At 26.2% G+C, this 15,844-nt stretch overlaps 1 protein-coding gene across 5 annotated transcripts in view; it reads right to left on the minus strand.

Annotated features, from left to right (window-relative positions):
* LOC112684150 (protein Malvolio) overlaps positions 1 to 15,844 on the minus strand; it is a 34,050-nt gene that overhangs the window by 1,542 nt on the left and 16,664 nt on the right. Inside the window, exons 1-13 of one of the 5 annotated variants that reach the window (XM_025555493.1) lie at positions 7,232 to 7,542; positions 7,104 to 7,155; positions 6,637 to 6,735; positions 6,435 to 6,557; positions 6,153 to 6,379; positions 5,448 to 5,586; positions 5,208 to 5,363; positions 2,456 to 2,614; positions 2,309 to 2,356; positions 1,629 to 1,787; positions 1,348 to 1,571; positions 1,072 to 1,285; positions 936 to 1,012 (exon numbers count right to left, since the gene is read on the minus strand). In XM_025555493.1, the coding sequence (XP_025411278.1) occupies positions 936 to 1,012; positions 1,072 to 1,285; positions 1,348 to 1,571; positions 1,629 to 1,787; positions 2,309 to 2,356; positions 2,456 to 2,614; positions 5,208 to 5,363; positions 5,448 to 5,586; positions 6,153 to 6,379; positions 6,435 to 6,557; positions 6,637 to 6,735; positions 7,104 to 7,155; positions 7,232 to 7,236 (1,682 nt within the window). In that variant the 5' untranslated portion in view covers positions 7,237 to 7,542. Of the gene's footprint in view, positions 1 to 935; positions 1,013 to 1,071; positions 1,286 to 1,347; positions 1,572 to 1,628; positions 1,788 to 2,308; positions 2,357 to 2,455; positions 2,615 to 5,207; positions 5,364 to 5,447; positions 5,587 to 6,152; positions 6,380 to 6,434; positions 6,558 to 6,636; positions 6,736 to 6,818; positions 7,072 to 7,101; positions 7,156 to 7,231; positions 7,543 to 15,844 lie in introns of those variants that run through there. The other 4 variants (XM_025555494.1, XM_025555498.1, XM_025555495.1 and 1 more) reach the window with 4 other exon arrangements.

The raw sequence follows: 15,844 nt of genomic DNA on the forward strand, positions 1-15,844 counted from the left end.
AAACATAAAAGTTAAAATTATAAAATTTAAAATAGTATACATATATATATACACTTATGAAAATAATTATACAATTTTTTAAAGAAATTATTGATGGAAATTTGTAACTTGAATCTAGAAAAAATAATAATCTAAATATTAATTTGTTATTACAAAAGTGTTAAAACAAGAAATATTAAAGCATTTTAAGGTAACAAAATAAAATATTTTAAAATACCAAATTACACACAATAATCATGTTAAAATTTAATTTAGCATTTATATACACACTGTAAAAATAGTAATTTTAAGTATTATAATTAATATTTATTTACTGGGAAACAAGTTGGTATTATAAAATCAATTATTGGAAAATTCAGGGTTACAAGGAGAAATAGAAGACGTTAATAATAATTAATCTTAAGAATGGGTTGATCTAGAAAATAAAATAATACATTTTTAAATAAATAATTTATTGTATCAAACAATAATTTAATAACAAGTATACAATTTGTCTATATTCCCATATTTCTATACTTATATTTTGTACAATATGATCTTTAATTCTTAATACACATTCATATGAGATATAAAGCGTGGCAATACTATGAAAGATATTACTATCATACATACATATTAGTCTTCATTTAATAAATCATCTGCACAATAATTAAAATTGTTATGATTATTGAATTTATGCGATTTAAAAAATATAGGTTATAAATATAAATAATAACTCAGTATTAACACTGTCACATTAATTAAATAAGAGAAAGAAGTTACTAAAAATTATATTGTTGAGCTAATTATATATTTGTATTTCTCTCAGTTCTAATTATGTTAGAGGATGTTTATAATAATTAATTAATTATAACACTTTTTTTTTAGGAAACCCCAATTTTTACAAAAAATTTTGAACTTAATATTTATACATAATAAAACGAATTAGTAGTTACCTTGGAAGAGTAGAATTTGTTTGCATGTGTTGAGAAAAGTTTTGCCCAATTTGAGGACCAATAAATTTAATAACAAACTGAAAATTATTAATGGCTATGAAATAAAATATAAAATGTATGAGAATCAAACACTTACTGGATTGCTACGTAACCTACTGCTATCACTAAGCATACTAATAACAAGATGTAATGTAAGATAAGCACACATCAATAAATAAATTGTACTATATGCTATCACTCCAATTAAGTACCAGTTGCTAGTTAAATTATTTATGGTCTGATAAATGACAAAAAATACATTTATACTTATTATTACAACAGACAATACAATTGTTGTTATAATATTTCCACTGAAATTAATAAATTAAAATATTATATTTTAAAAGTATAGTTATATTTTCATAATACTAACAATCCATTGGTAAATTCGCCCATAATGCGAGGATTACTAGTAAATGCAATTACTGGAAGTGTGGCAAATGGTAACTGTAAGCTCATTACAGCATTTAATAGGTCATTCATGCCACTCAGTTCATTTATGTCACTAAAAAATGCCACATAAAATGTAGGTGCTATAGCAACTAGTCGAGTGAATCCAACTCTTTTCCAACGGCTCCATTGAAGATTTAGAAAACCCTAAGATTTATGTAGTATAAATATCATCAAATCTCAAAATTGATTGTGACTACTTACTTCCATTACAAATTGTCCAGCATAACAGCCTGTCATTGTACTACTCTGGCCAGCAGCTAAAATACCAATAGCCCAAATGTACATAGCACCTATACCAAACTGACAGCCAAGAAATACTCCGCCTTTGAAAATATCCACTTCTACAAGCTCAGTATTATTCTAGTAAAATTGCATAAGTACTATATAAATTAATTAACATCTGCATAAACATATAATTATTTAATTAGCAATAAGTGATATTTTTTATATGAACCATATGATATATGAATATTCAATTTTAGTTATTCTTTACTCATATCACAGTAGCCAATATAAATCCGGAACCCTCTTTAAACATGTTGCTACACATGTATAATTGTTTTCATAATTTTAATTTTATGAAGAATTTAAATTGTAAGCTATAGTATATAATTCAAGATATTATATTCTATATTTCAAGTATATGTTTCAATAAATAAGAGAAGAAATTAAATTTTAAATATTTCATTTATAATGAAATTAAAAATTTAAATATTTTAATACTAAAAAACTATTATAAAACATATTTTTTAATTTTTAGTTTTTTAATAAATAAAAATTATAAATATTTGAAAAGATACATTTAGTGGAATATCCAGGTTCACTTTAAAAATTACACTTTATGAATATATATTTTAATAATAGTAATTAGTACAACTCACTGTGAAAATATCTTTATATGAATTATTACTATTAGTGCAGATTTCCAACTATAGAAAATAAAAAAAAAATATATATATATATATAATTAGCAATAAATAATAAACATTAAAAATGTATTAAAACTAAAAGTTAAATGATCAATTTACCACATCTTTATTTGTCTTATCATATAACCCGTGAGCAAAAACTGATACAACACAGACGTTGATTACAAATGACACAAATAAAGCAACACAGGATTCGATGAAAAAATAGAAATTGGCTTCTCGTAATTTATCTTTCTTTGTTCTATCAACTTCCCTAGACTAAATACATTAAAAATAATCATATTACTATTTGATACATTAAAAAATAATTAAAGGAAAAAGTGCAAGTTCTATTCTCTATTCATACATGTTTTAAAGTTTAGTTAAAGTATACAATACTACTTAAAGAAAATATTTGAACATTTTTAGATACTACCCCAATATATAATGTTCTATTTAAAAAAAAATGGACAGACTTATTGCAGATAATTACAATATAGTAAACAACAAAAAAAGAAAATGATTACTTAATTTGTTGTTGAATAATGTAAAATTAAATGAAAATATTTTATGATTATACCTTTTACAAAAACATGGAAAGTATTAAATTATGATTATTTTTATATTTATAAAACTTGATAAGTAGTTGCTGTGGAAGGGGATCAGAATACAGTCGAATCCGCTTAATGGGGACATACACGGCAGTGATCTATCTGTTCCCAATATCCGACTGTCCCAATAAATCAATTTTTAAAAATAAAAATTAAAAAAACTATTTAAGTGCATATATAAACATAAACATACATACTTAATTTAAACTTTGTTTGAAAATTATTAGTTTTAATACATATTTATTATAAATTAATTGATTAACTTAATAATTTTTGCTAAAAAAATACATTACATAATTCATTCTTTGTTAAGCTGAAAAAAAATCATCCATTCTTCTTGGATTTAATTTATTAAACCTTTGCTTATTGACCAATTCTAGCTAGTTGACTCAATTATCTTCACAAAATATGTGGTTGTGAAGGAAATGATTAGCAAAAGTCAAATACGTAAGTAATTGTTATTATTTAAACATCAGATTATTATATAAAATCTGATAGACAGATATTAGACAATTACAGTTTCAATAAGAAAGTAGGTATGTATAGATTATATATCCCTTATAATCGATGTTATGTCCCCAATAAACGATGATAAAATGTGTAAAACAAATACATTCATTCAAGTGTCTAATTGTCCTCTTTTTGCAGTGTCCACATTAAACAGATTCAACTGTACTTCGACAGTTGCTCAGCCGGTCGTAAGAGGCAACTAAATGTGTTAGGTTGACAGCTGGTGTAAAGATGTGCGCAGGACGACAAGTGAGAGGAAGTATCATAGTTAGAGATGGAGGAGGCTTAGATGATAAAGTGTATGATATCAACCGGACAGCCAGTGTGGTAGCTGGTTCACCAGTTATGTTCAGGTCTACCCAACACGGGTAATGTCAACGGTGTAGGGATATAAACATTGTACCCCAGGTTAAATCTGCGACTAGGTATGAGATATAGGTATAAAGTGAGAATAGGCACGTGGAATGTTGGATTGTTAACAGGCAGAAGTATTGAAGTAAATATTTGTTGTATTAAGGAAACTAAGTGAAAAGGAAAGAGAGCAAAAGAAATAGGAGGGCTATAAAATAATATATTCAGGTAGTACTAGTACTAGGAATGGGATTGGAATAATATTGGATGAGGAGATTAAATGTAAGGTAGTCGATCTGGGAAGAAAAAGTGATAGAATTTTAATGGTATAATTTGTAATGGAGGAACAAGTATTAAACGTAATAAGTACGTATGCACCACAAATAGGATGTGAAGAAAGGGAAAAGGAAGAGTTTTGACGAGAGATAGATGAGGAGATGGAAGGAATACCAGAAAATAAAGACACTTTCATTGATGTTGATATAATAAACATGTAAGTAGTGAGAGAAAAGAGTATGAAAGAGAGCATGGAGGTATGGATTTGGCGGGAAGAATGAAGCTGAAGTTTTGGATTTTAAATTATCGTATGAGCTTGCAATAATCAATATATGTTTTAGAAAAAGAGAAGATCATTATATAACATATGAGAGTGGAAGAAACAGGTTACAAATTAATTATTTTATGTGAAAGAAAAACAGTATAAAGAGTAAATTATTGTAAATTAATTCCTGGAAAGAGTGTAATAACACAACATAGGTTGATGATAATGGAAGTATGGTGAAGTGGAAACAAGGTGAATACAATAAGTAAAAAAAAGGAAAAAAGGAAATTAATTGAAAATTTGGTGTTGTAAATTGGAAACAAAGAAAAAAAGTTTATAAAGAAAGTAAAAGGTGTATGACAGAGTGGCAAGTAAAGTTTTGAATTAGATATTAATGAGAAAAGAGATTCTAAAAATATGTATAAATTTGATTCAAGATATGTATGAAGGATCTAGCACTAGTGTTAAGAGTTTGTGTGCAATAACAGAAGATTTTAATGTTGGATTTTGTGTGCATCAGGGGTTGGCTCTAAGTCCTTATTTGTTTTCTGTGGTAATGGTATATTTTTTTGTCAGAATGTAGTCTGAAATGTTGCTTTTGTGAAAATATTTGTCATTTTTCTACAGTTAAGTATTTTAATGCTTAGGGCAAGTCATATGAATTTAAATTGAATGTTTTACTTAATAATATAAAAATTTAAATATTTTATTTTTAAGATTTTTAAAATGTGTTTCCTCTCATATATATTTTTAAATTAAAACAACTCTTAATATTTACATGACAATATTTGATTTAAACATTAACAACTCTATGATATTTTTAATAAATAATTTCACATAAAATTAATATAATACATACCTTAACAAGACCAGAATGGAGATATAAATTATGTGGCATAATGATAGCTCCAACAATACCAATTGCCTGAAGAAGAGCAGAATGTTTACAATCTGAACACCAAGGAGTTACCAGACCTTGAAACATTTCTTTTATTTCAGGTTTTACAACTGCAAACTAGTTAATAAAATCATCATATAGATATAACACGTAAGACACTGAAAAACTAAAAAAATTGTATTCATGTATGGTGTTAAATACCTCATATCCAAATGATATTGACATTACAACAATGAAAAAACCAAATACCAGTTCTAATTTTCGAAGTCCATACTTGTCCAGCATCAAAAAAGATAAAGTATCAATGACAGTGATCAGCACTCCTACCCAAAGTGGTATCCTAAGTAAATTATTAGTTTGTTTTTCTTGTTAGATTATTGTTTTCAGAACAAATTGTCTGATAAATACAAAAAAAAAAAAAATAATAATAAATATATCTATAGATTCAACAAAGCATAATTTGTACATTATCAATCAATAAAATAAGTTTCACAGATTTAAATGAATATAATTATTCATATGTTGAATTAAAAAAATATAGATATTACATAAAACAAGAAAAATACAAATTAATACTTTTATAACACACATTTTGAATAGGTACCTAACATATATATTATAAATTGTTTCTTAACATAATAATTAATAAGTTAAAAATGTATCAACTTTACACAAATAATAATGCATAGTATAAACATATTATGCATAATAAATAATATTTTTAATATCATACATGAGATTTGTGTAATTATGGATAGCCAGTTAGACTGATAAAAAAATAATTACTAACTCTACCTATTGAATCAATATTTAAATAACAATTTAAGCTAGTCGTCATTTAAAGACAGACCAGTTTAGTGGTTCTTCTAATTATTAATTAGTTTCCTAAGCAATTATTATGCTTACATTTTATTGCTGAGCAAATAAATTGCAATGGAAGTACCAATAACCTCTTGCATATCAGATCCAATGATGGCAACTTCCATCATTAGCCAAACAAATAGTCGAGGAACTCTTCTATACTGGCGATAACACATGTCAGCTAAATGTAAACCAGTAACTACACCTAAACGAGCAGACAATCTTTGCATTACCAAGCCAAGAATAGTAGCACTCATCAATACCCATAGTAACTAAAAAAAAAAAAAAGTATTAAAACAGAATACTAAAATGTTTATATTATCATACTTTGTATCTAGCAGTTGTTCCAGATTGTAAATCAGATTCTATATTACCTGGATCAAGGTAGGCAATACTCATTAAAAAACCAGGTCCAGTAAATGCCCATAGTTTTTGAAAACTAAATCCTGACTATGAAACAAATTAACAACGAGTATTAATGATTTTCTACAGGCTTTTAAAGGATTATCATTAATGTAAGCATACATACCGAATTCGATTCAGGAATTTGGACTTTTAATTCTTTCTCAGATTTCTTTGATAGTCCGGTTAATTCATTTGGAATGGGATGTGAATCATCCATAGTAGGCTGTAACAATATATACCCTTTAATAGTGTTGTATAAACACAAACAAATCTCAAAAAAATCGCTTATTAGGGCGTATTTCTCACCACTAGCGAGTAATCGGCCATAATGTTTATTTTGTCATTTGATATTTAAAAAAAAAAAGAACGCAAATCTTTAAGATTCAAAAATGTGTGTATAATAATATAATACACGATCACACAGGTATGACAAATATTATATGATAGTCGTATTCTGTTGACTATCGCAAACCGTCAAATGACTCAAGAAACATTTATGATTTTTTTTTTTTCGTATTAATTTTATCGTACGGAACGATCAGCCAGAGTGGGGTGAACGGTGAGTAAAAAAATAGACAATAATAACTACACCTTATTAAAGCCGATTAGGAATTTATTATTCCACTCAAACGATATTGACGAACTGCGACAGATAAGATAGACAATGTATACAATGTACAATAAGTATATAGGAAAAATAATAAAAAACTACTAATTACTTCATTTATTAACAGCGATGTAATACCCGGCATTTAGTTCGCCGCACGAAGATCGAACAGAAATAACACAAATAATAATAATAATAATAATAATAATAATAATAGTTTATGATACGGCTACTCAGATGACGTCTACGACACTGTCCATACGATAGTGGCTATAATGTATTCTACGTAATACGTGCATTACGGCGAATATCATACAATACACCAAAGCAGATTTTTTTTTTTATATTGTTATTTATCATAGTCAGCGTATCGTCGTGTACTTGAGAATAGAGACATAACCTTATATAACAGCATGCGCGCGCATCTATCACGTGTGTGCAACTACTGCAACTTAAATTCTTCCGTTCGGACAACAAATGCGCGACGTGTCCACATTTGCGCCCTCTTTCCACGAGTAAGAAGTATTCGCGATAAAAAAATAAATAAAAAAATTTCAATCAACTGGCGTTATCAAAGTTCAAAATTGACGGTAAAAGTTTCAAATTTCTTCGTTTTCCTTATCGGCGTTACATCGGTGGTTTCCGATAACACTATGTAATTAATATAATTATATTTTAATAAATTAAATTTCCCGGTATCCTGGTATCAATTTATTTTAATTTTAGAATTGTATTTAGTTTCTTTCCCTTATCGATGATGAATATTAGCACTATTTACATGAAGACGATTTAACAGTTTTGGAATGTGCCGTTCCATCTTTTGTAATCGAAAAATTGAGTGAAATGGAAATGATTAGTGAAGCGATCTACAGTTTCTAACAACTGATAAATGCAAGTGATGGAATATGCGTTTAAATAATCTACTGTTTGCTTTTGGCATTTAAAAATGGAGTGGATAGACCATCATTTGCTCCCATTGTGAGCATTAAATCAGATACTTTATTATCTCATTACTGTGGGATTTTATTTATCAAATTTTCTACGATGAAATATAATTAAAAAGTATATATATATATAATAAATATATTTATTTAATGAGTGATTAAATATAGGGCCATCAATCCTCAAATAGTTGATGAAGTCTTTTGGATTATTATTTTTTTCAATTTTTTTAGGTTTTCTAAGTGTTTTTTTATTATTTATGGGTGAGATCCAAAATAGAATCTCATGGCGTGGGTGACACTATCAATATTTTAATTAGTTTATATTCATATAGTGATATCCGAATTGACCCCTCAATTTATCAAATGATTATACCACAGGTATTATATTATTAAGTGTAAGATATAAATTAACCATTTGCGTATTTTTATAATATAGGTTCATAGATTTTATGTAAAATAATAGTATTGCAAATTTATATATTAATAATAATGTAGCACTATGATAGAATTTTTGAAACACTTAACAAATTGGAATATTTATAATACAATACATTATATAAATATGTGAATATTTATCATAACAATAATGGAGGGAATTTTATCAATGACACTATGAGGTCTTGTACATTTGTACCGATGTTTACCATTCTACCATTTACTTTTGTGCAACTTGTTAACGTATTAAATGTAATAATTAAGTCAATTAAAAGAATATTAAAAGTTCTTTTAATAGAATAAACAAATAAAATCATAAAAAAATCAACAAAACACGATAATTCCTTGCTAAAACTACCAAATAAAACTAGAAATATGGTAGAATATAATAATGATTAATTTACCGTGATATATGAGACCCAATTTGTGATCTCAATTACTAAAATTAACTATATGTGAGATCCCCAAATGGATTTCAAAAATTTTTTGAGTATTTAGGTGAGATCCAGATATGGGTCTCATGGAGGGATGGACAAATTTGACAAAAATCGGCTTGGCAGCCAACTTGTTAAATAATTACACTAAACTAAATTTTAATTAAACTTAATCAGACAGGTACATTCAATAAGGTAAATAAAAATGTAAAAAATAACAAAAAACGCATATAAAATTAAAGAAAATTGTTCGATTGAATTTACAAAAGAAAATGGTCTAATATTTAAAATTTTTATAGGGTACTCCATCTTTTATAAAATCAAGTGTTAACTCCATTCATATGAACAGTTCTTGGCATTTTAAACTACAAATACTATATCCATTGTGAATGATGTTCTTTGGTAATTTAAATTAACAAATTTTGTTACGCACAATCTATCTCATGATAAAAACTTGTGAGATCTTAATCACGTGTGACAGTAATTTAGTTAATTTTTTAATATCAATAGATGGAACGTTTCGTTCCATCCTTTCCTATATTATGCGCAGTGACGTACGCAAGGGTAGAGTTCTAGATTTTTAACCCCCCCCTTACTAAACATTAATACAGATAAGTATACTACCTGGAGAGGTCCTAAATGACTTAGTTGAGAATTCAAATCGAGACAATAAGACAATTTATAATTTATTATAAATTAAATTTAAAAATTATAAATAAAATATAAAATTGTTACTTTTAAAACTGTATTGATATTGTTAAGTTATATTATTATTTTATTTAAAATATATAATATGTTATTACCAGACATTTTATATTTTGAGAGTTATGACAGTTGAAAAATGGGAACAATCCCGGAAGCTCATGGATTATTTTAATTTTTGTTTCATCAAAATCGGTTCATTAGTTTAAGCGGAAGATGGGAACTGGGGTTACCATATTTGGTTATGGAATCATCGGGATGTTCAAATAATTTTAGGTTGAAGCGTATAAAAATATTCAATTTTGTAATAAAAATTATAATTCTTTGTTTTAAATAAAATATTTGTTTATTTTTTTTAGGTTACATAAAAAAAATATTTTTAGATTATAATAAAATTCTTAGAAGTAACATAAACATATTTGTAGAACTGTATGCTAGTCATGTTATAATTAACTTGACACTGTAAAATCGACTCCATAGTCTATGGGAGTTAGTGATTTCGTCCATTGGGCCAACATTAATGAAAATACTCTTATACGTCTTAGTCGAACAAGTTTGAAAACATATTTTTTATCATATAATCGTATACAATAAAACAAAATTTGCGAAATTCGCAATATGCAGTTTCAATCAGATTTTTTTCTTTTTTTTCGGGATGTCGGGACAGATGGCAACTCTAGTGTGAATATAAATAAGTTACACCTAAACATATTAAAATCCTTTTTCTGTAGTCGGGTAAAAATAAAATATATTTAGAAAAACTAAATAATTGATGAGAAAATTACACGTTAACAGTTTTAATACAATATTGTCACATTATTTTTTTTCTTGTAGGGGGGTTCTAAGCCCTTTCTCAAAGACATCCTTAAGTACGTCTATAAAATAGAATTGCTTCTATAAAGTACGCCGACCATGAACAGATGCTGGATTCACCCTTGTTCTGTGTCCTGTTCATACTTTTAATGATGCAAATTGTTTCAAATATTATTTTGTATCACTCAGTAGCGTATGCAGGGGGAGTGTCAGGGAGATATAATCAGTGGCGGTCCGTGGACTGAATGAGGGGCGAGGCAAATATTTTCAAAATGTATATAAAATCTCACTTGTGAGAATAATGCCAAGATTCCTTAAAAGAACGAGAACATACATTTGCATTTGAATATTTAATACAATTACAGGTCGACCGTCGTTCAATATCTCACGTTTATTATTTTGACTACTGCGGGAAAATGGTGTTTGTAGTAACTTCTTAATAATGTTATTACACGGAAACGTAATTATTATAATAGTTTGCTTTTATTAAATATTAATATTAATAAATTGTTGTAGAACAGTGCATTTTTTAACTAGTTAACTATGCGACACAAATGTTGCCCAGTGATTATACTCTGTCGATAGTTTTTGAAAGATTCGGCGAAATAATGCGAAACAAACATGTAATACTATAATTGTATTATGGTATTATACATTGACTATTTTGAGAAAAACATTTTTTGTCGCTCAGTGATGCTACGACTAATGTGATGCCATTATTTAAACGTATTTTGACGAGAATTAGCGAAATGAGATCTGTTTTGTCAGTTCCGCCTGGATTAATAGTTTGCCTTGGATTGATTGTACATACTCGGCCCAGATTGTTTGATTTGAATAAACCTGGGAATGCATCAACTGATGTTCTTTGCTTGCGAAGCATCCCTTTTTTCGCTTGAGTTTATGTAAAATAACGTGTTATTTCGGAATAGAGTAATTCCGTCATTAAAAAACCATTTCAGAGAGCTATACCTTGAATCACGTCAATGATAAAGATAATGATAAACAGAATTTATATACACTAACTGCACAACATTATCGATTTGTAAAAATTATGTTATCTGTTATCGTACCTGTTATCAGTGTTGGGACTTATCTAGATAGATTTTTTGCCATCTTTTATCTTATATAGATAAATAACGCTAAGTTATCTAATTATTTACCTAAGATAACATTTTTACTTATCTAAATAATTGTCTGTATTCTTGCCAAGATAAGAGTTATTTTTATTCTTGTACGGAGACGAATCCAACAAATCAGAGATCTTCAAAATCGGTCCAGCCGTTCTTGAATTATAAATTCTATAAATAACCTAACTTTCTTTTATACATACAGATTTTGTATTCATAATCATAATTATTGTATTATTAATAAGTAGTTATTATTTATTGGTATGACATTTTGTTTGTATTTTCATGCCAGGAAAATATTTTTGGTATTTTTAAACTTAATTTCTTATTTTTCCATGGAAGTTCCAAATATAGTAGGTATTTGATTTTAGTATACACATGTAACTCATACGCTGAATAGTCATTACTTCACTCTTGGAACCCGTAAAGTCGTAATTACTTATAGAATAATGAAAATCATCATATTAATATTATATGGAAAATAATATTGTTAACGTAAAATAATTTTTTATATATTCTGTATTCATCCTGATACGTACAGAGGAATTTTCATTTTTTTTTTTTTTTATGTACAATTTTCGTGATTAACTATCATTAAATATTATACATTATATATAAATACTGCTTAATGGTGTACTACATTACTACAATAAACATTAAACACCTAGGTACCTATTGATAATAATGATTATAATTGAGTCTTCATAGATATTGTTAGAATATGAAATATTAACAAAAAAATAACATTTTTTGAAAATATCTTTTTTTTTATTTAGATATAAATTAAATTATCTTTTATCTTTAACTAGATATTTTAATTTTTTTATCTATTATCTTTATTTAGATGAATTTGAACATATTATCTTTCATCTTTATCTAGATAAATTTTGCATTATCTATTCCCAACACTGCCTGTTATACACTGCTTATAAAATATAAACTTTTGATGGATACTTTAGGTACGAGGAAGGTCTAGAATGTTTGTGACTATTGTTATTTATTGTTACTATGTAATTTCTGTTTATTTTAATAAAGGTATTACTGTTTTTACGCTTTTATTTTTTTTCTCGTCTTGAATATACGCGATCTCAGTAACTCTCCCATTACTTTAAAGTAATTCTTATCGTACATTAACTTTACACATTTTTACTTTGTCAACCACACAAGTAAAATAATGTTCCCTAAAGGATTCAATATAAAAATTATATGATTATACTTTTCATTTTTATAGGTTTCTCTATATTTGAATTTATTAAGACAAGATTGAAAAATTCATTATCATATTATTTAATATAATATATATATATATATATATTTTTTTAGAAGATTTTTATGCAAATAGCAATAGAGAAGAAAATTTGTAATTATATTGACACAGAAGAAACCATTGATAATTTAAAATAAGGAAAATACTTCGTTCAATAAAGAAATCTGATATTAAATTGTTTTGCTTATTATTTATGTGCGAATTTTATTTTAATAAATATTCTTTCTTCTTCTCTGAGTGCCATATTCGTTAATGAATGTTGGCAATCATGTTAGTAATTTAATAAATATAAAAGTATATTAGAATCTAATACATTATTATAGATTTTACTTTACTTAAGATTGTGATCTAATAATTAGATCATTTTTTAGGTACCTATATTATTTATGCTTGATCAAATTAAAGAACAATTGTTTATTTTTGAATTGTGCTTATATTGCAAATACGTACATTTAGTAAAGGTTAGAAATAACATGTTTAAATAATTTATATTTAACATTTTGATAAAAAAAAATTATACGAATAACGTTTGCGCATTATTTAAACGTTATACCTATTATATAGCAAGCAACCCTATTTAAGAAAAATATATGTGAAGCTTTTCTTTTGCGACGAGTAGAAAATATTTTCAAACTTTTGGAAAGAAATATAATACAAAATTAATTTAAATTGTAGAATTTAAATCAATTTTTATTTGTGTGAACACATTATAATAAGATGCTAAACTATTTCATTTTGGGTTATAATTCAAAATATTACAAATATTTTACAAATAGCATAATTTATCTTTATACTACAAGGGTGAAGGTAACGCTGACAGTGCGACCCATGGTCGTCTAATTAAATTAATGTGTTTTATTTTTATTTTATTTTTATTGCCGTCAGGTCTTTAAATATATTTTACGCTGTTCATCAATGACAATACAATTTTTCTTTAAAAAGGTAAAAAGAATTTAACCGATTGGCAAGTTAAATAGTGATATTGAATATTTGGAATATTTGTTTAGATTGTAAGGTAACTTATTAATAACAATGTTTCTTGAATTAAAATCAATTAAATAGAGCTTTGTACCCCGATTATAATTTCAAAAATTTAATTTGATATTTTGATCATTGAGCTTAAAAAAATGATTTTTTGTTTTTTTTTTAGAGATCAAACAATAAATATATAATAACTATATTCTTTAAGTCTATTTACTAATGTAGTTGTGTAGTTATTAATTAATAAACAATTATTAGCTATTTTTATTTTTTAAGCATATCATGAACTATATACTGAGTTTAAAAGGCTCACTAGTTTTCAACTGAAATGTCTAGTAATATTTATTATGTAAACGCCCATGAAGGTATATAGTATATAGCTAGTTCATTTTTACAATCTTAAGTGTAATACAATTTCCATAATATATAAATGTATTTTATTGTAATGTTTGCCTTAATTCAAAATGAAATAGAAATTATTTATGGATCATAATACTGGAAAGTACATATATGCAGGAACATACATAGACATTTTTTTCGATGGAGTAGTTCAATATTTTTCCTAGCACATAATTCAAATGTATTTATATTACATGATAATAATTTTTGTAATAATTAATTTTATATTACTAGATAGATCGACAATGAATTATATAAATAATCCTGTCAAATGTTTATTATATCAAACTTAAATTATATAAAAATATTTAGCAATAAGTACGTTTTTTTAAAATTTGTTCGAACTTTGAGGGGGTGTTGAATAACCAAACTCCCCTTAGGCAGCTTCTATGTATATGTTAAATTGCCTATTGCATGTGATTCGGACTGATCTTAGGTTGGTGGAATGTATATATTTGTTTAACCATTTAGTTTTTAGTAATTTATCTGTTATATTTACACATATGGCAACGTTGGTATCGGGATATTATTTTTATTTTTATCTATCGCATATAGATCATTTTCTTATTCATGTAAATTCATTAATTTTAAAATTTTTAGTTATTATTAAAAAAAGAGCAGTAAAGCCTTTCTTCCATGTGATACGACACCACTGTCGTCTTTCCCCTAATAACACCTTTGTGGGTATTATTAATTAATTAATATTAAATATGTATTGTTTATTTGTCCAATGAAATAATGAGTGTATTGATAAGTTAGGTTAGGTTATAAGTTATAGGTTGATAAGTAATTACTGCAAGTTTCTCTACGATAAGTTGTTAGTAGTAGAATTGATAAAACAATAAATTCATACAATTATTTTAGAAGAAACCAAAATTCGTGAGTTGATGTAATAATATACACACATAATAGTAATTTAAGTTGCATTACTATTTTGATTCAATTTGAATTTAATGCATTTTTATGTTTCAAATGTGTAACTAGAATCTTTATCAAATAAAATATATCTAGTTAAATGAATGATGGGTGCATTCATGGTATAAACTATCACCATATTGCCTGTAATAAGTTTCAATATTCAGAACTAAATAAGCGTATTAGTGTATTATTACCCAATATTATACATTTGAAAAGTGAGTATACGATGGATAATTTCTATTTTTTTTCATAATTTCTTTATAGTTTTAAAACTAGTTTAATTAGTTTAATGCGTTTTGAACTAATAAGACTAATAAAACCACACTGCGTGCAGGCATTATAAAAAAATGTAATACATCAGGCTCTTTAATGATTTAGCTATAAAATAATTAATTTCATTCTTGTTTAATTTTAATAAAGATATTTATTACTATTATCAGTAAATTAATATCTTTACCTTTCAAAGGTGAAAACCTATGGATATTTTATTTCTTTGTAGTAGGATTATGATTTATTGTACTAGTTTTAATACTTAAATCAGAATAACAATGAATAATTAATAAGAAATTAGTTCATGTTTGACCATCGTAGCGTCCATACGTATAATCTAATTGCATTTCGCATTATTAGCTTTCAATAGTAGTATTAATGTGAACGTCGTAGCATACCGAGTCTGGTAATGGGTATCTCATAGGTAGTATACAG

Source organism: Sipha flava, unplaced genomic scaffold, assembly GCF_003268045.1.
Source record: "Sipha flava isolate LNK unplaced genomic scaffold, YSA_version1 242_pilon_pilon, whole genome shotgun sequence".
Lineage (NCBI taxonomy): Eukaryota > Metazoa > Arthropoda > Insecta > Hemiptera > Aphididae > Sipha > Sipha flava.